This window comes from Megalobrama amblycephala, linkage group LG18 (genome assembly GCF_018812025.1).
Source record: "Megalobrama amblycephala isolate DHTTF-2021 linkage group LG18, ASM1881202v1, whole genome shotgun sequence".
Taxonomy (NCBI): domain Eukaryota; kingdom Metazoa; phylum Chordata; class Actinopteri; order Cypriniformes; family Xenocyprididae; genus Megalobrama; species Megalobrama amblycephala.
The window spans coordinates 23,997,659-24,019,511 of record NC_063061.1 but is presented as its reverse complement, the minus strand read 5'-3'; the positions used below and the strand labels follow the sequence as shown (position 1 = coordinate 24,019,511).

The window sequence follows — 21,853 nt, the reverse complement described above, 5'->3', positions numbered from 1 at the left end:
GGACCAGCTGTGTACCTTCGCCCCGTGTTTCTGCAGAACCTCCATGATGTCGTTATGCGCCCGTTCTGCTGCCACATGGAGAGGCGTCATGAAGCTGCAGAGGGGAGGAAGAGAAGACATTGGAGACAAACAGAAGATCATGAGAAGGACAGACAGACATTAGCACATTAATTAGCATGACAGGCACATTCACTCACTCTTTGTTCTTCTCATTGACATTGGCTCCTTTCCGTAGCAGCAGTTCAGTGACCTGTTTTCGTTTTGGGTGAGGCGAAGCCACCGCACAGTGCTGAAACACAGGATAGAGGCCTTAAAAGCGTCACAGAAGTACTATCAATAGGGCTGCCCTCGACTAAAGATTTTGCTGGTCAAATAGTAGTCATTCATTTTAAGTGATTAGTCGACTAATCGCACGTTAATAAACCATATAAATTATAATAAAGAGCCTTTAATGCCAACATAGCCTAGTCAGCACATAATTTTACAAAAGCACAATATTTTGTTGCTATTGTGAGTGTACACAAATAAAATTAGACTCTTAACAGATTCAAAAGATGTATTACTCTTATCTGTACGACCAAAAATTATGGAGTATTTGAGACAATGCAAGTGATCGCACCAGCGCCTCCATGTTAGATGTCATGCAGTAAGCACGCTACTATTCAGCTTTCACGCTAGGTGCAAACACTGGAATAGCCCCATATTTTTCTAGGTTAACGTTAGAGCAAGCAGCCATGTAAAGGTGCTACTACTTGCATGTTTCAGAAGATAAGCCATATTTGAGGTTGATAAATGATAGGCAAGCGTTTGGATATCCTGCCTCGACATACTGTAATCACATATGATAACAATGTTAACGATCTGTCCGTCACTGACTGTGAGACTTCGCCACTTCCTGTGGATTTTTTTCCCCTGTGACTAAGAAACTAATAAAATTTTGGTAAACTAAACCTCTAACAGTTAGTTGACTATAAGGGGGCAGCCCTAACTACCAAAAATGCCAATTCTGTCTTTTGGTAGCTATTAAAAGGCTTTTTTTTTTCTGGGACACCATTTTGGTAACCATTCATTGCATGGGGCAGAGCAGTGTGAACATTTTGCTTGAATAGCTCCAGTAGTTGTTAGTTTGGAATGACATGAAAGTGAGAAAATGATGACAGGATTTTTTTTTCTGGGTGAACTATCCCTTTAACATCTGCTTTCAACCTGATCTCTCGGCTGAAGAGATTGAAAAGTGGGCCTTACCAGTGCCGTCTCGTGCGTCTGTGGGTGCTTGAAGTTGATAATCTCCAAAGCTAGGGTCTTCTTCACCTTGGTCATGTCTGCTTCCCGTGCCGCCTGAAGAAGAGAGTGGCCCTTAAACTCGTCTGCACCAGAGGAAAAGAGAATAAGTAGAGAGGTGATTCAAGACGCTCTGATAGAAGCCGGTAGGAGACATAATTCATCAAGACAAAGCGTGAAAAAAAGTAATTGAAGCTTCACAGATACAATGCAATCTGGCTTTACGGCAGCAAAAATATGAGCTAGGATTTCGAAAACGTATGACTGAATCTTGACCTGATCGAATTAATTTTGTGCATTCAATTTGTCATGCTTCTGCTCATAAGAACTGCAAAGAGGGAGCATTATTCCATCTACACAAGAGCTGTTTTACTGAACATGAGCACGGCTGGGATTCGGCCACAGGTAATCAAGGCTGTGCTGATATTTAGCGAAACATTGCAATTGCAACATTTAAATTACCTTTGTCATCATTTGCAACAGTTAATCTTAAAATGAATATCTATTTTTATACTGTACATGATAATGTTACAATGCCTGAATTCAAGTGTAGCATTTAAAACATTTGTAAATTGTTAAAACAATAACATTTATTTTGCAATGATTTAAATTTATTTACACAAAATAGCATAAATGGTATCGGCCACAGCATGAAAATAATTTTAACAGAATTTTATTATTGCTTTTATACAACAGTTTTACAAACATGTAAATTAATATTGAGTAGTTTCAGACAAATTCATGACTAAAATTTTACATGTATAATTTTCTTAGTACAAAAAATTGTTCCATAAGAAATCAAAGCATCAAGCTCTGCATATTGCCAAAAATCGTAAAAAGAAACGCGAGGATGAAAAGTATAGACCGTAATATTTAGCTGGTATTCTAAATATTAGCCACTCAGCCAATCAATGAGGCCAATAAATATTATTATTGTAAATATTATATATCATTATGCATTTATATAATATTTGCATTTACCAGACACTATCTAAAGTGACTTACGAAGGAGTAATTCTACAACACAAGAGTATATATTCAAAAATACTCACAGCACAGGCTCAAACTCAACAAATTCCACATAAAGGAAAATCTTTACACAGCAAATTGTGTAAAGTTTCAGTCAGAACTACATCACTCCACCCCACACTGGGAGAAGCCAGATGGAGAATTCACAGGCAAACTAAATAACGACGTCGCCTGCCAACCTCATCAGTACACTGGAACTCAGCCTCTACTGAGCTTGAATAATGCAGAACGAGAATATTGTATGTTTAAAGCCGTCTTTCTCAAAACCTTGATGTGTCTGTCTCCGTACCAGCGAGAATGTGGCAGGAACAATCAGAGACGAGTTGCGTCTAACTCACTTACACTTGCAAGATGAACGAATGGGATGTTTTGCGGGCTCTGATGCCACTTCTGCTAAGCAATGGTGAATGATCCCAGTCTACTCTTTACTTCATGCTTAAGCAATAAGGAACAAGGCTGTTTTACAAAAGCTGTTAGACAATATATGCTATTGCAACAACAATAAATATATGCTATATAACAACAACAAAATAAGTTGCATCAAAGCGTGTTGAGCCATTAACTCAACTAATTTTTTATTTTTAGAAATCAGTAATTGAATTTTATGTATTTTTTTTTGTAAGTGCTTTTGTCATTATTTTATTTTATTTTTTTCATTTATCTTAAATTTATTTCAGTTTTATTTTTAGCAAGTTCTTGCTAAATCTTGTTTTTTTTTTCCAGTTAGTTACCAAGGAAATGTTTTTAATTATTTTACTTTATTTCACCTTTATCACCCTTGTTCAAACGTTAGTAAGTTTTTTTTGATACTTTTAAAATTGATACTTTTATTCAACAAGGACACATTAAATTAATCAAAAAGACATTTATGAAGTTTCAAAAGATAATGATTGCATCGGAAAGCTTAAAAATGCTGCCTTCAGAGGAAGAATTCCAAAGAAAGAAGGCATAAAGCTTGTCTGAATCCAATGTTAGCTTCTCTTCCTGTCTCCTGAGATACCTTCATCTGATCCATTTTTTGAGGCTGCATAGATGTATTCTTCGCTGCCTTTGATATCCCACAATACTGTGCATCCCATTCCATGACAGTTAAGCTAAAAATAAAAATGTCATCCGAAAGTTGGGGGTCAGTTTGTGTGTAAATGTACGTTTTGACCAACGTTTTCTACTTTGATGTCATTTTTAGTGAGAAATTATTATTGTAGTAAATAAATATTCGCTTAATTATAACAGCTCCCTTTATTTTGTTGTAGATCATTAAGCCAGTATGCTGTCTCAGAAGTCAGTTTTGTGAGGTACCTTTGTGCGCAAATGTGGCCTGCAAAAACATTATTTAAATTGTTGTTTAACTGTTTTAAATTGGGACTGTTGCATGATAAATGTAGCCTTGAAGAACATAAGTCTTCTTTTAAAAACAACAAAAATCGTACTGATCCCAAACATTCGTGGGGTCAGTTTAATTAAAAGAAAAGGTAAACTCACATGTGAGCCTCTCTTTGAGTTCTGGGGTCGGGGCCATGTCCACCGCGCTCTTCCCGTGGCAGTTGACCAGCGTTGGGTCAGCACCATGACTCAGCAGCAGAGAACAAACTTCCACACGATTCTTGGAGGCAGCCTCGTGCAAAGGGGTGAACTGCCAGAGGTCCATGGCATTAACGCACGCCCCATGCTACAGAAAAACATTCAGGGTGAGATCACGCTGAAAGAATGGCGCCATCTCAGAGGCCCCTGATTCATTTTCAAATACATTGAGAACATTATGCGGTTCCACTCGAGCAGTTAGAGCAGTTTTGGCATAGATTATTAATTTCTATCTATTAGGGAGCCTTCTATGCCCCAGAAGCTGAGTTAATAGCACTGAGGGAAAAGAATATCGAACACATTTTTAGAAAATGGCAGTTTTCCAGCAGGGAGACATCAACTTGCACTGGGTGAACAGTACAAAACGATTAAAAGCATAGATCTCCCTCTTTCAATTTTCTTTTTACCATCAAATGCTAAATAAAATGTTAGACAATAAGTTCAAGAAAGTGAATGGCTTCTGGGACTCCATTAAAACAAGAAAATCAATGACATCTGGTGTGACACATTTCAGCCATATCTGAATAGAGGTGAATATGAATGAGATTTGAAATCAGTGGTAAAGATTATCAGTGGATAATGACCTAAATTTTGGTCTTTTCATGACAAAAATCTATTGGGTGGCTTCAAAAGAATTGGAATATAATACACAAGCTGTATGGACTACTTTGGATGTGCTTTTTTGTCATTTTTGAAGCTTGACAGCCCCTGGTCACCATTCACTTTCAATATATGAAAAACATATATTGGGTTTCATGACAGGAGGGTCAGTAAATCATTTTTGGGCAAATTATCCCTTTAAAACACTTCTTGAGCTGGAGAGATATTTATTTTTGAACTGCAAGTGAGAGGAGTGAAACAAACGCTCCTGAGTAACTCAGAAACATCAAGATAACGTCAGGTGTTCACAATAATGCATCTGCGTATAATAAAAGGATATCATTGTAAGGCAAATTTAATCTAATATAATGATTGAGGGGGGCTTAAGGAGATCTGGGGAGCTACTGATATTGTGATAAGCTCTCCTGAGGTTGAGAATTCTCTGCTCTGTTGTGTATCAAACTCCAAACATTGTTCTAGAGACAGATTGGCTGCTCCACAGGGCTCTGTTGACACAGCAAGCATGGAAGAACACATCGTGAGCATAGTGTTCCATATAACAGCTTTGTAAATAAAGGAAGCTGGACTTAAAGGCCATACTGTGTGGAACTTCTGGCTCATGGGAGAGCTCGTGTTTGCACTGAGACACAGTGAATTCTGACAAGACATGCAGAATGAAGCAGAAATGCAGGACGATCACTGAAGATGTCACTTTCTTATTGGGCTGGAAAATAAAGTAAACTAAGCCAGGGTTATTAACATTAAAGGTGCCATAGAATTTAAAATTGAATTTACCTTGGCACAGTTGAATAACAAGAGTTCAGTACATGGAAATGACATACAGTGAGTCTCAAACACCATTGTTTCCTCCTTCTTATGTAAATCTCATTTGTTTAAAAGACCTCCGAAGAACAGGCGAATCTCAACATAACTCCAACTGTTATGCAACAGTCGGGATCATTAATATGTATGACCCCAATATTTGCATATACCAGCTCATGTTCAAGGCATTACAAAAGGGCAGGACGTCTGGATGTGCACAGCTGAATCATCAGACTAGGTAAGCAAACAAGGACAATAGCGAAAAATGGCAGATGGAGCAATAATAACTGACATGATCCATGATAACACAATATTTTTAGTGATAGTCTTTCCTAGGGCTGCACGATTAATTGCACGAGATTGTCATGCGTGTCTCATCAGTAAAGCCGGTTCTGTGATTAGCGGTAAATGTCCATCACCTGCTTTCAAATGGAGCGGCACTTAATATACAGAGCCGTAGTTCGCGGACAAGCTACGCAATATCGTGTTCATAATCGCAGATGAATCGCTTTCGATTACGAACGCGATATTGCGTAGCTTGTCCGCGAACTACGGCTCTGTATATTAAGTGCCACTCCATTTGAAAGCAGGTGATGGACATTTACCGCTAATCACAGAACCGGCTTTACTGACGAGACACGCATGACAAAAGCATGCGATTAATCGTGCAGCCCTAGTCTTTCTAAATGTTTCGTTAGCATGTTGCTAATGTACTGTTAAATGTGTTTAAGTTACCATCGTTTATTACTGTATTCACAGAGACAAGAGCCATCGCTATTTTCATTATTAAACACTTGCAGTCTGTATAATGCCTAAACACAACTTCATTCTTTATAAATCTCTCCAACAGTGTGTAATGTTAGCTTTAGCCACGGTGCACTATCAAACTCATTCAGAATCAAATGTAAACATCCAAATAAATACTATACTCACATGATCTGAAGCATGACGAACATTTTGTAAAGATCCATTTGAGGGTTATATTAGCTGTGTGAACTTTGTTTATGCACTGTTTTATAGTCAAGGGGACAGGGAGCACAAGGATTTAAAGGGGCCGCAGCCTGAATCAGTGCATAGTTAATGATGCCCCAAAATAGGCAGTTAAAAAAATTAATTAAAAAAAAAAAAAAAAAATCGATGGGGTATTTTGAGCTGAAACTTCACAGACACATTCAGGGGACACCTTAGATTTATATTACATCTTGTGAAAAAACGTTCTAGGGCACCTTTAACAAAAACTAACACGCACTGAAATGAACTGAAATAAAACTGGAATCAAATAAAATATAAGTAATTGATGAAAAATGTCAACTAAATGAGAAGTAGAAATGTTAAAATAAGTGTAAGTTGAAGCACTAAAATTACTAACTAGAAATAAATAAAAACTAAAACAAACAAAAATACATTAAACCTAAAGAGTAGTATTTAAAAAAAAAACTAATAAAAAAGACAAAACCAAATAAAATTAATGAAATTTTTTTTTATAAAACTAAAAGCCAATTCTAAATGCTAATAAAAACTATAATATTATATAAATACTACTAAAATATGCTGAATTTCACAATGATGCCGAAAACACTGTATAGCATGAAAGATTTACAGCCAATAAGAACTTATTTTATGTTTAAATAGATATGTGGAGCAGTTCTTTGGGACAAGGACGATATATCGAAGGTATAGACCTTATGTAGCCCCGCCCCTTTTCAGCGTTGCGCTCGTTGTCTTTTGACTTCCGGTTTGTATTTCCACAGCGATATTACATTTATGAATGAACTGCTCGTTTTAAACTCTTCCCGATCTACTGACATTTGTTAAGACATCTGCTTTAAACATAACAATGCTCATGATAACTTTCATTAACTCTACAACAAGTAAATCCACTTAACCAACTAATTATTCTTTGACAGCGATGCCATAGAAATGTACAGAGCTACCGCAAAACGGAAGTTCAAAGACAATTTTATAAAGATGGCGGCGCGCTTGTTTCTCTGGTAAATAAGGTCTATATCGTCCTGTGACTATTCATTGTGACAAGACAGAATTCCAAGTGACTGACAGTTGCAGTTGCAACTAGTACAAACTACTACTACAGTTGCATACAGGTCACAATCACACAAATATATATGCACATTCACTCAATCAGGTTGTCCTTACCTTCAGCAGCAGCTCTGTAACTTCATAGTGTCCATACGAACAGGCATTGTGCAGAGGAACAAGACCACTGACGATTGCAAAAGCAGAAAAAACACACACCAAAAAAACAAACAAATGATTTATGCAAAAAATGTGCTTTTACTTTAAGTAATATATAGACTAAGGAAGCCTAATTAAGTAAAATAAAATGCAAAATAGCTAAAGGAAACCATCTTTATTTGAAGGGAAAATAAGGGAAAACATTGAGACATAAAGAGACCTACCCTTTATCTTTAGCGTGAACATCAGCGCCATGTTGCAGGAGAAGTTGAACTATTCGAACTCTGTTATATCCGGCTGCCAGATGCAATGGAGTGGACTATAGGAGAGAAAAGAAATGGAATTATGACAAAACTGTAATATATACCGTTCCAAAGTTTAAGGTCAGTATGTTTTTTTTTTAAAGAAATGAATACTTTTATTCAGCAAGGGCACAATAAACTGATGAAAAGTGACCGTAAAGACATTTGTGTTATAAAAGATTTCCAATTCAATTAAATGTTCTTCTTTTGAACTTTATATTCAACAAAGAATCCAGAAACAATGTATCACAGTTTCCACAAAAATATTAAGCAGCACAACTATTTTCAACATTGATCATTCCTTGAACCCAAAATCAGCATATTAAAATGATTTCGGAAGTATCATGTGACACTGTAGACTGGAGGATTGGCTGCTGAAAATTCTGCTTTGCCATCAAATGAATAAATTACATTTTAAAATATAGAAAAATAGAACAATTTACAGTTTTACAATTTTTTTTTTTTCATAATATTACAGTTTTGCTGTATGCTGGATCTGTCAAAACATTTTTTTTAAATATTACTGACCCAAAACGTTTGAACGGTAGTGTATACAAATCCAACAAAGCAATGACAAAGACCCCCTCTTTAAAACACCATTCTCTTCTTTATGCCTCTTTAAAATGTATTAGCGTAGCCCTTTTTTTCTGGAACTGGGAGGGAAGGGGAGGTCTTGGTTTGTTGAACATGTTATGAAATAAGCCCACACTTGGGTTCCTCTCCTAAAGAAAGAGCTGGGCTCATGACTGAATTCTGCCGTAAGAACGCCACACTTCATTGCAGCTCTGCGGCTTGTAAACCCGCCTGACAATACAACCCTGTACTACCCTATTGTGAATGATATAGATTGTGAGTATCAAAATACAGGCTAACATAATAATTAAGGTATTCAACACCATATACTCAGTGTACCGCAGCACACAGCAGGATATAACAACAATTCTCACAGCACTGTGTGATCGTTGCAAAAACTTACATCACCTGTATACTGATGATTGTTTTACGATCTGTATTTATTACAAGAGCTAATTAAAGGCAGTGGCTGATATTTGTTTCAAGCTAACAAAAATGGAATAATAAGAGATTTTAAAATTGAGTTCAATTAAAAGGCAGCCTGGTGGCATAAATCTTAAACATTAGTTAAAATGAGAAGCTAATGAAATTCTTTATTTTCAGGCATCAAGTAATTCATGCATTTGGCATTCAAGAACAAAACAAACAAAAAGAAAATCGACAAGACAATCGAAAACAATCAAACAAAATGAGGACCAGGTGGCACAAACAAAACCAAATCCCCATTTAAGTCTCCAATGAAATGCGAAAAGGCACACGGTCGTAAACCATCACAGCAATGTATTGATGCGAGCAAAGCACAATGCGCAAACTCCATGTTTTCCGACACCGCCTCCTGCGGTAAGCATGGATCATTCACCATACAGCTGAAAATGCACAAAACAATGAAAAATCAAATCTAGATGAAATTGGAAAACTTTGAATTGTGCCCTTCAATTGCAAAACAATGATAATAATATACAAGCTTTCAAAGGCATGCACACACCAGGGTGTTGGAGGTTGTAAACCACAAGAAACAAACTGAGTGAAAATGTGATTGGTGGGGTGGAAAGCTATAGCGGTAGAGGAGGTATATTAAAGCTCACTTATCGAACAGATGGTACACTAAACCTCCTCTTTAGGACAGAGTTTTCACACCAGTGTTTACCCTCTAACACCTTCACCCCAATCCACTGCATTCACAAAGCTGCAGTGTGAGAATAAAAAAACCAAAATGCCCACAATGTGACAATCAAAGAGATGAATATGATTGAAAAAATAATAATAAAACCAACAGAGAATAAAATGAGTGCATTCAGGCTCAGTACTTTTATAAAATAAAATAAACTTACCAGCATTTTTTGAGATGTCGACTGATAGACAATGTCGCCAGAATGACAAACAAAATCAAAAGAGAACAAAAACAAACAAAAACAAATAATGACATAATGATAGCATTATGTAATTCTGGCACATCCTGTAACAATTTCTTGTATTTTGTACTGTAACTTTACTAGGGACATTGGTACAAGCTCAATGTAACAAAGCGCACTACCAAACTGGCAGGACCGCATTGTGACAGAGACTGAAATGACATGATTTCAACACAAAGAGGATATGCGAACAGTGCAAGGAGTCCATCATTCTTTTTTACTCTCGAGGGAGTTTGGGCTGACTTGACAGAAGATTCAATGGCACTCAACCAAAAATCATTTCAGGCGGCTGTGTCCGAGAGACCGCACATGTGCTGCTGGTTTATATGATTCACCCCACTGCAGAACACCGGTCTGCTGACGCGTCTTTAGATCATCCACAGAATTCGTATTAGTACAAAGGCTTTGCTCAATGGAACAAAACAAAACAAAAAAAATTAAGAAAAGATTTTAAATGAAAAAACTGTTTGTTAGCTAGGTGCTAGCAGATAACCATAAAGAATTGTATTTTTGCCATCTGTTAAAGGGATAGTTCACCCAAAAATGAAAATTTGATGTTTATCTGCTTACCCCCAGCGCATCCAAGATGTAGGTGTCTTTGTTTCTTCAGTAGAACACAAATGATGATTAATGCAAGTCAGCGGGAACTTGGACTATAAGAGTAAATAAAACACGACAGACAAATCCAAATTAAACCCTGCGGCTCGTGACGACACATTGATGTCTTAAGACACGAAACGATCGGTTTGTGTGAGAAACCGAACAGTATTTATATCATTTTTTACCTCTAATACACCACTATGTCCAACGGCATTCATCACTCGATTCGTTTGATCTGATCGCACTCTGACAACGGCAGTGATGTCTCGCTCTCATTGAAGTTTTATTTACTCTTATAGTAGAAGTTCCCATCCACTAGCATTATTTGACTGACAGAGAGCAACGGTTGGAGTTAAAAATCATAATTTGTGTTCTACTGAAGAAACAAAGACACCTACATCTTGGATGCTCTGGGGGTAAGCAGATAAACATCAAATTTTCATTTTTGGGTGAACTATCCCTTTAACCACAGCAACACTTCTGTAAACGAAAACACTTTTTCAAGTCATAATGAATAAGAGCATTTCTAATCTCTAAAATGTACATTTGACCCATTTTAAATAATGATGAATATGAACATTTATCCATTTTCATTGTCATTTCACATTTCATTATTTTCAACAGTAACAGCAAATATAAAAAGACGGGTCAAGACTGACCCTTGGGGAACACCTTGTTATTTTACCTGGTGGGAAATATTATCATCTGAGGATATTCTGAACAACCTGAATCTTGCATATGTAACGAGTCAAGAGGCTGGATCACCATGGCGACACAGTCATACAGTAGCCATGGCTACACTCAATCATTTTGGCCCCTCCTGCCAATCTGTTCGCCCTACAAAAAGCAAAAAGGGCTAACAGGAAAGACACATCCTGCAGAAAACACACACGCTCTCTTGTGCTCTCTACAAAACAAAAAGTAAAAGGCAATATATAATGGCAGCTTAGCCATAGGCTATTAAATATGCTTCTTGCACAGATCCTCCATCAATTTCTTTAAGAACCCGACACACCAGCAGAATTGCCGTCTCACTTGAGAGCTGTTCCTATTGAATCACTTAAGATGAATTTGTTGCCTAAAGATGTACAGCTGGAAATATTACCCCCCCACATACTCCAAAATTGCAACATCCTAGCACTGTTTAAAATCAGTGGAATGCATTGTTTTAGGGGTGCAGAACTGGCAAATAATGAAACTTTTGAGTATCCTTGGTGCATTTGGCTCTGTCACATAACAGCTTTCTGGTACTGGCAGAAAGATCAGACAGGTGAACTAGAGCGGAGATCCGAGTCCATTCAGATGGCTTCTAACAGAAAGCGACAGTAAAGGAATGTGGCAGGGTTGACCTTTTGCCAGCAGACCCTGAAGCATGAGAGTGAGACTGGCAGTGCAGATCATTCAAATGAGTGTGTTTGGGTTATTCTGCACATTCAAACATGGGCTGCCAATAAGACAAAGCACTGCACACAAAAGCATGGAGTTGCAAGTATTTCATGTATTTTTTCAGTTATTTAAAAATAAATAATATGGTAAAATACTTTCAACCCCAGCTAAATATGCAGACAGAACTATAAGTAATATATTTCTTTACACAAACTCACACTTCAATTTAAGGTAGGGCAAGTGTTTGTGATAAAGAGCTTATTAGAAAATACCAGCAAACAAAATTAAAATCTCTGGAAAGGATTAAAGAGATTGTGAAATGGTTTTATATTTCTCAAAGATGAAATCTGTGCTGCTGGTCCGGTCTTCATCAACATGAGAAATTCTGAGCACTAATCTAAACTATAACCAGAGCAGGCACCTGAAATCCCATTTCTTTTGAATGCCTAATGATGTACGTCTCTACTCATATACAACAAAAAATGTATTTCAAAAACAGGGAGACAATAGAAGGTTGAGAGAAATTGAACTTTCTTTTCATAAAAAAGTGCTAAAAAACGTATCATGGTTTCCATGAAAATGTACATACCGTTTTCAATTTCTGTTTTCACTTTTTAACATTGAAAATAAGAAATGTTTCTTGAGCACCAATTAGCATATTAGAATGATTTCTGAAGGATCATGTGACGGTGAAGACTGAAGTACTGATGCTGAAGATATTAAAACAAAACAATGTTGATAAAACCGCTCAATCGGTCACACAGGCATCCGTTAAATATTAGGAGTATTAATTTTACCTAATTTTAGTGCCTAGAAAAGAAAACAACTCCACTAATGTTTTTCCTCAGAGTAGAAATATTCCTTTGTCCAAGTCTTCCCTTGTCTTGCCATGGAGGACTGGTGACCTGTATCCATGCCAACGGCGAGTGCTTCTCCACAGCTGTTGCCATGACTGCGGTACATGCTATAACTAGCGTGAAATCTGCACGGATGGAGCCTTAAAAAAACAATGTGTTGCTTGGCTAAGCAACCCTTTAGCACAACTTTGTTGGTGCTGATTTACTGATGAGAGAGTGTAGACAAGAAGTAGAGGGTCTCTTTCGTCCCTGTGCAAGAAAGTAAACACCAGAGAGGCGTCTTACTAGCTGGAAGCAAACAGCAGGAAGGGGCTACCGAGCACACTAATGTCAGCTACATGCTGACAGGATCAATAAGACATTACCCCTTCTCGCAGGTTTACAAAATGGGAAAAATACAGCTTGCCGACTCCTATTGGGGCTTCTTGCTGCATATTGGGTTCTTTAATAAAGGAGCTCAGGGCCCAAAGGGGGCGACGCTCGGTTCCGCCGTCCTAATCACAACACTCACCACCCCCACCCCCATTAAAGATGGTCCCAGCAGAGCACTGAAGGCTTTAACGACCAATGGGATGCTATTTCAAATCATGTGCCATCTAGGGCTCCAGTTTTCCCAGGAGTCTATTGCTGGAAAGCAGAGACAAATAGTCATGTGTGATAATTAACTGCAATAAAGTCTGTGTGTGAGAGAGAAGGAGAGAGAGTAAAGAGATAAAGGCAGACGGGAAACACTACAAGTGCTCCACATATGCAGCTGCTCTGTTTCTTCCATCCACCTACATTTCTACGGGGGCGCATCATTGTGCAATGAGGGCCAGGAACAGACGCTCGGATAAACAAAATATTTGTTAATCCTCAGAAATATGGAAATTAAACAAAAAAGTTGCAACTGAATTAATATATTCTCACTAGCAACCACTGCACAGATTGCACATTGCTCGTTTTATCTCAGCCTGCATAGTGAGGCTGCCTCAACTTGATACTTTAAAGACGGCAAAGCACATTCTGCCTTGTTCGTTTCACAGTCTAAAGGGGGGATAAAACAAAACAGCACTTCAGTTGACAGCAAGCGAAGTAAAGACAACACTTTGAGACATCTGTACATACACTATAAAATAGCTTAAAATTTTTTTGCATCCATATGTACACTAATGTTTAAAGATTTGGGGTCAGTAGTTTAGGGTCTATTCATCAAAGAATCCTGAAAGTTTCGAAAAAATTTTTTTTAACATTGGTAATCATAAGAAATGTGCCTTGAGCACATAATCAGCATAAAAGAATGATTTAATGTGAAAAACTTTTTCAATAAATGGAGCCTTGGTGAGCACAAGGCACTTTATTACAAAACAATAATAAATAATAAAAAAAAAATTCATACTGACCTCAATTTTTAATAGTAGGGTACTTTCACAGATTATAATTAATCTGACGTCATGTAAGGTTGGTTTTCTTTTACTCAGGGTTCCTACACATTTTCCATTTCAAAATTCCATACTTTTCCATACTCAAATTTCCAGACCTTCTAAACGATTTCTGCCATTGGTAAGCCTCAGTCTCCTTTTCTATGTTTTCTCTTTTACATGTTTGTAGTCCGGGTCCTACAGTCTTTTAGTGATTTTTAATTAGTGTTTGATTGTTGAAGTTTTGTATTTAGTAATCACGTCTAGGCCCTTCTCTTCTTAAAACCACGTACCTGTGTGACTTGGGGATTAATCTACAAGTACTAATATATTCCCTGTTTAACAGGGTGGCGTAGTGACTTAGTTTGGTTCCCTTTCCGACCATACCACTCGCTACATAAGCGTAAATATTTAATTTCTCTATTAAATAGATACATTTACTTTATAGACATCCTTCTGTGATTTATCCATTCTGGTCAGTGTTTGCTCCATTGTCGGTATTAGTTGTTGGTATTAAAGCATTTCGATAGAGTAGTCTACGAGTACGAGTAGCCTAAACAAGCACAGTATGATAGTTTCCGTAATATTTTAGTAATGTAGAACTTTATAAACGTATGTGCAAAGTGAAGAGAGGTGAAAAAAGTTTTGTGTATGAACTAAATAGTTGTAGGGGGGTCTGGGGGCATCGTCCCCCAGGAGAAGATTTTTGTGATTTTAACATGTAAACAAAACATTCTGGTACACTCTGACAAGAAAATAAATGGAAAAAACAACATTTGCTTCAAGTAAAAATAAATAAATAAATAAATAAATAAAAATAAATTGGCACTAGGGCTGTGCATTGACAATTTTCACAATTGAATGAGATTTTGATTCATAAGCTTGCGATTTGATTTGGGTTTGATTCAGTATTTGTTAATTTGGGGCCTATCAGGTACAGTACATGGCAAATTTCCTCAAAGAAAAAATCTCAACCAATGCTGTAAACTGTACAAGGAACCACAGCTGGTACATCATTATAATAATAGGTTAAAATGGATTTGTAAGCTACTTACATATAGGCTAAATTACACATAAGGAAGTTTTTATAATAATGTTTTAATAAATCTTTAATGTCAATTATTTTTCTACTCTTTTTTTTTTTTATGTAGGCTAAACATTTAAATGGTGGCTGTCATAAAACGGATTTATACATTCAATATCGAAGCACATGTTAAGTACAAATACAATGAATATGCAATAGCCTATAAAAAAGCAAAATGCTCCTCTCAAAGTTCATTTTTGTAGTTAAATAATGAGTATTTGGACATTGAACGGCTTTTCTGAGGTAAGCTATTTTATTTGAAACACTGATTGATCAATTGCATGTGACATGATACAGATTTCGGTAAGTTGTACTGCATATTTCAACATACCTTTGGAAGTTCATTTATGTTTATTTTGTGTTGTAACTAGTAAAGCGGAAGAGATGGTTGGTACACGAGCGCTACAGCGATCTATCATGCCACAGAGCACCAAGAAAGATCGCGACTCACTCCAGTTTATGGGAAAGTAGCCCATTTGCGATTCTTGTGAGAATCCTGTGACAAGCACACACTCGCCCCGAAAAAAACTCTTCGGATCTAAACGATTCACATAAATTACGTATTTTGATTCAAAACGGCTAATTTTGCCAAAAAGTGACTAGTTTGCAGGTATGATAAATTAGAAAACTGAATAGAGCCAATAGTCTGGAAACACAAATATTTTTCCATACTCTGATTTCTTTTTTCCATACTTTTCCAGACCTGGAAATTACTCAAATTCCATACTTTTCCAAACCATGTAGGAACCCTGTTTACTGGAAAATGGTCAAACTGTTTCAGGGAAACCAAATCGGCAAACCATTTTCTGCCACAATTTCACTCTGCATGTAAATACCTTTACTGGCACAGACAAGAATGCATTATATTGCAAAACTGAATAAAAAAAACTATGTAAAAAATTAAAATGTTCAACATTTCATGTAATTGCATTGTACTGTAAGGTTTCAATGATAAGCTGGCTCTTTGTTATCTATCAGCATTCCATTGCACATAAAACCACTTGTTATTCATTGTGCTGTGAATCTCCTACCTCTGATTTTGCAAGAAGGTCATACTTTTGCAAACCAAAGCCAAACAACAACAAAGCAAGAGAGCTGTCTTGAGGAACGCTGGATCCAGAGCGCTGAGATTGGTGCAAAGCAAATCTGCCTGTGCTAATTCCTTCCCAAGCCTTTTACCACATCATTCTCCTCCAGTACACATATTTTTTAAGCTAAAGTGACATTGTGATGTTTAGCTAAAAGACATCAAAAGCTAAAAGATATTTCATTATGAAATATGGCTGGCTTGTTAATGAATAAAACATTCTTTCCAAACCTTTAAGACTGATGTTCTTCTGTGGAACATGAAGAAAATTATTTTTTTGTCCACACAATGAATGCAGTCGAAAACCACACTGGACCCCATTGACTTCATTTTTTAAATTTGAGATTTCAGTCAGTCAGGTTTGGAAAGATATGAGAGACATGAGTTTTCATTTTCAGTTGAACTCTCTTTTAAATGCCAGTTAGCAATTCCTCTAAATGAAAAATGGTCTGGAATTATATGGGTCATTTGGAGAAAGAAGATCAGATTAAAATAAATAAATAAATAAATAACAACAGCAGCATAAGTAAGGAAGGAAACAAGCTTACTGATCAGGTTTAGTTTTGTGGTTAAAGGTTCAGACAGGTTAAGTGGAACTGACTAGTGTAGATTTAACATACAACAGAACCCAGCTCAAACCCAATCTGAGAAAAAGGCAGCAGCGAGAAAGAGTAAAAAGGTGGAAAGAAAATGAAAAAGTCAATTGTTCACAATGGAACAACTGTGACATGATTGATGGGATCTGCGGTAGGCGTACGGTAAGTGATTGTTTTTCCCTGAGCCCCCGTAGAAGGCATCTTGATAATGTGCTCCAGTGTGCTGTGTTAATAACGTCCTGCACTTCAGAGAGCTCCATCATTTTCAAACCTGGACCGTGGCAAATCACACACTCAGGAGCACGCTTTCTATTCCCTCAGACACACACACACAAAGCATGGCTTTCAATCCATGTTCGGAGTCATCCTCTAAAGCTAGCATGGCACTGATAAATTCTTTTCCACTTCAAGAAAAAGAGTGAGGGCATGTTATTCATTCTTTGCTTTTGCTTTGATTTTACACTGATATCTCAGAGGTCAAAAGAGAACACAAGCAAATTAAAGAGCGCAAGCAGGTAATGGAGCTAATCAAGACTATTTTTCCAACTGACATCGCATAGATACTAAAGATTTGGTGTGGATTCTGTGGAACCAAACTCAACTGACCATTTAGCTCAGACAGGGAGTCTGGAGTTTTAACCACTTTGATTTGTGGTTATTGTGAACGCAAATCAAGACAAGAACTTTTAACTGCAGGCTTAAATGTATCAAGTGTGAACAATACAACAAACTCTACTAAATATCCTACCTACTATTAGTTCAGAGTCTATGTAGCTTTCTCACTTGATAGATTTGCTAAAAGGGAAATTTATCCAAAAATTAAAGTCTCGTCATGGTTGTCCATACAACAAATGTCAAGAGGGTCAGTCCCTCCAGAAAAACGCGGAATTTTTTTGTGATTGTTGCGGGCTAAAATGCTTGATTTTGCGGCACGTTTTCTTAAAAAATGCGATGGAATATGCGGGATATTTTTGCAATTTTATGCGATGAAATTGCGGGAACTTGCAAAAACTGCGGTTTGATGAAAAACAGAAAAAAATAAAAGGTGATTCCCCCAACACCCTGTTCTCACTAGGCTACTACTTTAATGTAAAGAGTAATTTCCTATTACTTCCTATGATAAGCAAGCATACTAAATCACAGAATATTTAAGTTCTCATTCTGTTTTATTTCAGAACTTAATTAACACATGGTTCAAACTTACAAAACATTGGATCAAACAAGTTCTGTAGCTTTACAAAAGGAATATGAGTTTGTAGAAAGGCGCTATATAAAATAAACATATTATTATGAATATCCAACAACTTCTATAAAAATGAATAAATAAAATATTTTTAAAAATGTGTGCTTCTTCCTGCCTGCTTCCGCTGCTGCTTTAACCATCCTTGGCGGTGGCAAAGTGAAAGTGGTTTTCCAGCGTCAACACGCAGTTGCACGGAGTGCAAAATATTTTGCCCCCACTGTCATGTAACACACCGGGAAACTGCTTCGCGCTGTCTTTTGCTCTTATTTTTATTGGCAAATGAGAATGATTTGTGTGCTTCATCATGGTTTCATGGTTTGCAGATGATGTTCACGTCACGTAATTACATCACTTCACAAGGTTCCCATGGCAATAGGGGGAAAATAATGGCGCTTTACTAGTGTGAAGTAAACGCAACATTTTTCAACTTTCTGCTAAGATATATGTGACTTTTATGAAATCATGCTAGCCCCGCATATATTTTGCTTGCTGAAATCGGCAATTTATGCGGCGAAAGTGCGGCGTATTTGAAAAAATATGCGGACTTTGGCTGATTATGCATGAAATCAGGCGATCGCATAATCGCGTTTTTCTGGAGGGACTGGAGGGTCTTGATGATTATGGACCCCACTGACTTTGATTGTATGGATAAAAACAGTTCTTTAAAATATTTTCTTTTGTTTTCATTTCCCTTTAAAAATGACCCAAGGTATGCTGTATTATATTATATATTTGAGTACCCCAGGAAGCTGTACAACATTCTGTAATAGTCAGCAATTCACTTCTCGTTTGGGTTCACATTAACCAGAAACTGAAGTGACTCACACTTAATTCCAGATACCTCTTTTTTAAAAAGTGGTACATAGCTGGATTCTAAGAAGAACTACAAAATACTTTGCGGATTATCAAACATTTGTGACTATATTTTGCAGCGTTACACACTTCTAGAGGTACTCACATTGATGGCAAAAACATACTGTTGAACAACAATGAACTGTGAAAACAAATGACAAAGAGAGACAATCCAATTTTGATCGACTTGAGCAAATGTATCAAGTGTGAAAATGACATAACATAGTATGTGGAAAATTCAACAAAAGTGAACCTCTTAAAATCTAGCTTTAATCAATTTGAACAAATTAGAGAAAAAATTCACTTCATAATTTGCCACAGGGTCTTGATTTTTCAATTTTATTTGAGCAGTCATTCTGCTAAATGTGTGAATGTTCTCTTACAATATGACGAAAAGCCTGTCCACTCATAGTGCCCTTGTCATGAATAAGTGCCACTGCAAAGAGGGCTTTTTCAGCAAAGATGGAGCTCAGCTTTTAGTGTGCCCTTAAACGTATCATGATGAGCAGTGTCTCTGTCTTCAATGACAGCCTCTTCTCCAGACAGAAGACTAATGACTCTGCTTTTTCCATCGTTCAGACAGCTACAACTATGGTGAAGAACTCCTTCCTTTCACACATTGACACTCCCTCTCCGTCTCCCTGGGCCAAACCACTGTTGCCATAAGTGACTTAACCCTCTTCACAGCCCAGTAAATGAGCCCTTTAAAGAAGCCACAAGACACCAACTATCTCTGCGCCTTCAAGTCACCCTGGATGGTCTAACTTCTGGAGGTGATAACGAGATTATACGCATCTCTGAAGGGGGGTGAGATGTGCATCCATGCCTGACCCACCACCAGCCGCCTCTGGGAGAAACCCACACTGTCTATGTTACTGGTGTGACTTCTAATGGATGCAAAAGACATCTTTGGTTGGAGAGAGCAGCTGCTCCATGGGGATCGGACCTCTCCATCAGTGCCCCTGGTTAAAGCGTGGTGTCTGATCTTGACAGGGAGCTGTTCTGAGCCCTGTCACGCTGTGTGAGAGATGCTTGCAGTGATGAGAGGTTCAGGACTAATGATGAGAGCCTCAAAGTGTGATGGACAAATCAGTAGGTCTCACACTTTCTCCTGGTTTCAACAGACCAAGTATTTAATCTAGGGATGCGCACGGACAGTCGTATATTCGATCTGTAACTATTATTCGAAAAATAAAATAATTTTACTACATGTTGCTTTGCTGGCCATAAATGCAGTGAATCGATAAATCCCAAGCATGTAAACTAAAATTCACAGTTATAGCTAAATTCACTGGGTGGCTCTGTGGAGCACGTTAACAAGTTAATTGTATTTGATCACAGAATGTCGTTGTCTGCCTCGCGAACTTTGGAATTACTTCGATCAAAATGACGTTGCTTCAATGACATGGAAAAGAAGAAAATGTTGAATAAAGTCGTTATTTTTGTTTGTTTTTTGCGCACAAAAAGTATTCTCGTTTCATAACATTAAGGTTGAACCACTGCAGTCACATGGACTATTTTAATGAAGTCTTTATTACCTTTCTGGGTGTTGAAAGTGGTCGTTGTGTCTATCGGAGGCCAAGTAGCTCACGAATTTAATCAAAAATATCTTCATTTGTGTTCCGAAGATGAACAAAGGTCTTACGGGTGTAGAACGACATGAGGGTGAGTATTAATGATATTTTTGGGTGAACTAACCCTTTAAGTTTCGTAGAGGGAGGCAGGTTGAAAGGGTTAGTACACCCAAAAATGAAAATAATGTCATTTATTACTTACCCTCATGCCGTTCCACACCCGTAAGACCTTCGTTAATCTTCGGAACACAAATTAAGATATTTTTGTTGAAATCCGATGGCTCAGTGAGGCCTGCATAGCCAGCAATGACATTTCCTCTCTCAAGATCCATTAATATACTAAAAACAAATCAGTTCATGTGAGTACAGTGGTTCAATATTAATATTATAAAGTGACGAGAATATTTTTGGTGCGCCAAAAAAACAAAATAACAACATATAGTGATGGCCGATTTCAAAACACTGCTTCAGGAAGCTTCGGAGCGTTATGAATCAGCGTGTCGAACCAGCGTATCGAATCATGATTCGGATCGCGTGTCCAACTGCTGAAATCACGTGACTTTGGCGCTCCGAACCGCTGATTCGACATGCGGATTAATAATGCTCTGAAGCTTCCTGAAACAGTGTTTTAAAATCAGCCATCACTATATAAGTCGTTTTTTTGTTTTTTTGGCGAACAAAATATATTCTCGTCGCTTTATAATATTAATATTGAACCAGTATACTCACATGAACTGATTTAAATATGTTTTTAGTACCTTTATGGATCTTGAGAGAGGAAATGTCATTGATGGCTATGCAGGCCTCACAGAGCCATCGGATTTCAACAAAAATATCTTAATTTGCGTTCCGAAGATTAATGAAGGTCTTACGGGTGTGGAACGGCAGAATTTTAATTTTTGGGTGAACTAACCCTTTAAGAACAGAAAACACAAAGTGCTGTAAGAAACTTATCTTTGTTGTCTTTCTGTCCCTGCAACGTCTGTGTCAGCAGAGAGGTTTTCTCTGCAGCTGGCCTTACCTATTGTTACCTATCAGACTGTGGAGCCAACTTTCACCCAAACATGTGGATATTATTTGTTGTTCTCAACATGAACATGTGAAACAATATAAACATAACCATATGCCAACTCTCGAGTGTATATGTACGTTCTGTATCATAATTGGCACAGTCTGCTTTATTAGTGTTTTTCCCCATTCGCTCTGCTTGAGATTAAATGCTATTGTTCTTTATATTTTTTGTTTACACATTATTTGTTTTCTGCCAAAAGAAAACCTCAATATAGTAATGCGCAAAAGTCTTAGGCTTTGTTGTTTTAGCAATGTTTTAATGACCATCAATATTTATTTTTTGGTCTTTATTATGATACAAACAGAAAAT

At 37.3% G+C, this 21,853-nt stretch overlaps 1 protein-coding gene across 4 annotated transcripts in view; it reads right to left on the bottom strand.

The window, feature by feature from the left end:
- The window catches only part of tnksa (tankyrase, TRF1-interacting ankyrin-related ADP-ribose polymerase a), a 113,457-nt gene that overhangs the window by 34,898 nt on the left and 56,706 nt on the right, over positions 1–21,853 (bottom strand). For 2 of the 4 annotated variants that reach the window (XM_048165289.1, XM_048165291.1), the window contains 7 exons: positions 9,713–9,733; positions 7,731–7,825; positions 7,468–7,534; positions 3,793–3,979; positions 1,246–1,367; positions 198–289; positions 16–94 (listed from right to left, as the gene is read on the bottom strand). In XM_048165289.1, coding sequence (XP_048021246.1) covers positions 16–94; positions 198–289; positions 1,246–1,367; positions 3,793–3,979; positions 7,468–7,534; positions 7,731–7,825; positions 9,713–9,733 — 663 coding nt within the window. The remainder of the gene's footprint in view (positions 1–15; positions 95–197; positions 290–1,245; positions 1,368–3,792; positions 3,980–7,467; positions 7,535–7,730; positions 7,826–9,712; positions 9,734–21,853) is intronic. The other 2 variants (XM_048165292.1, XM_048165290.1) reach the window with 1 other exon arrangement.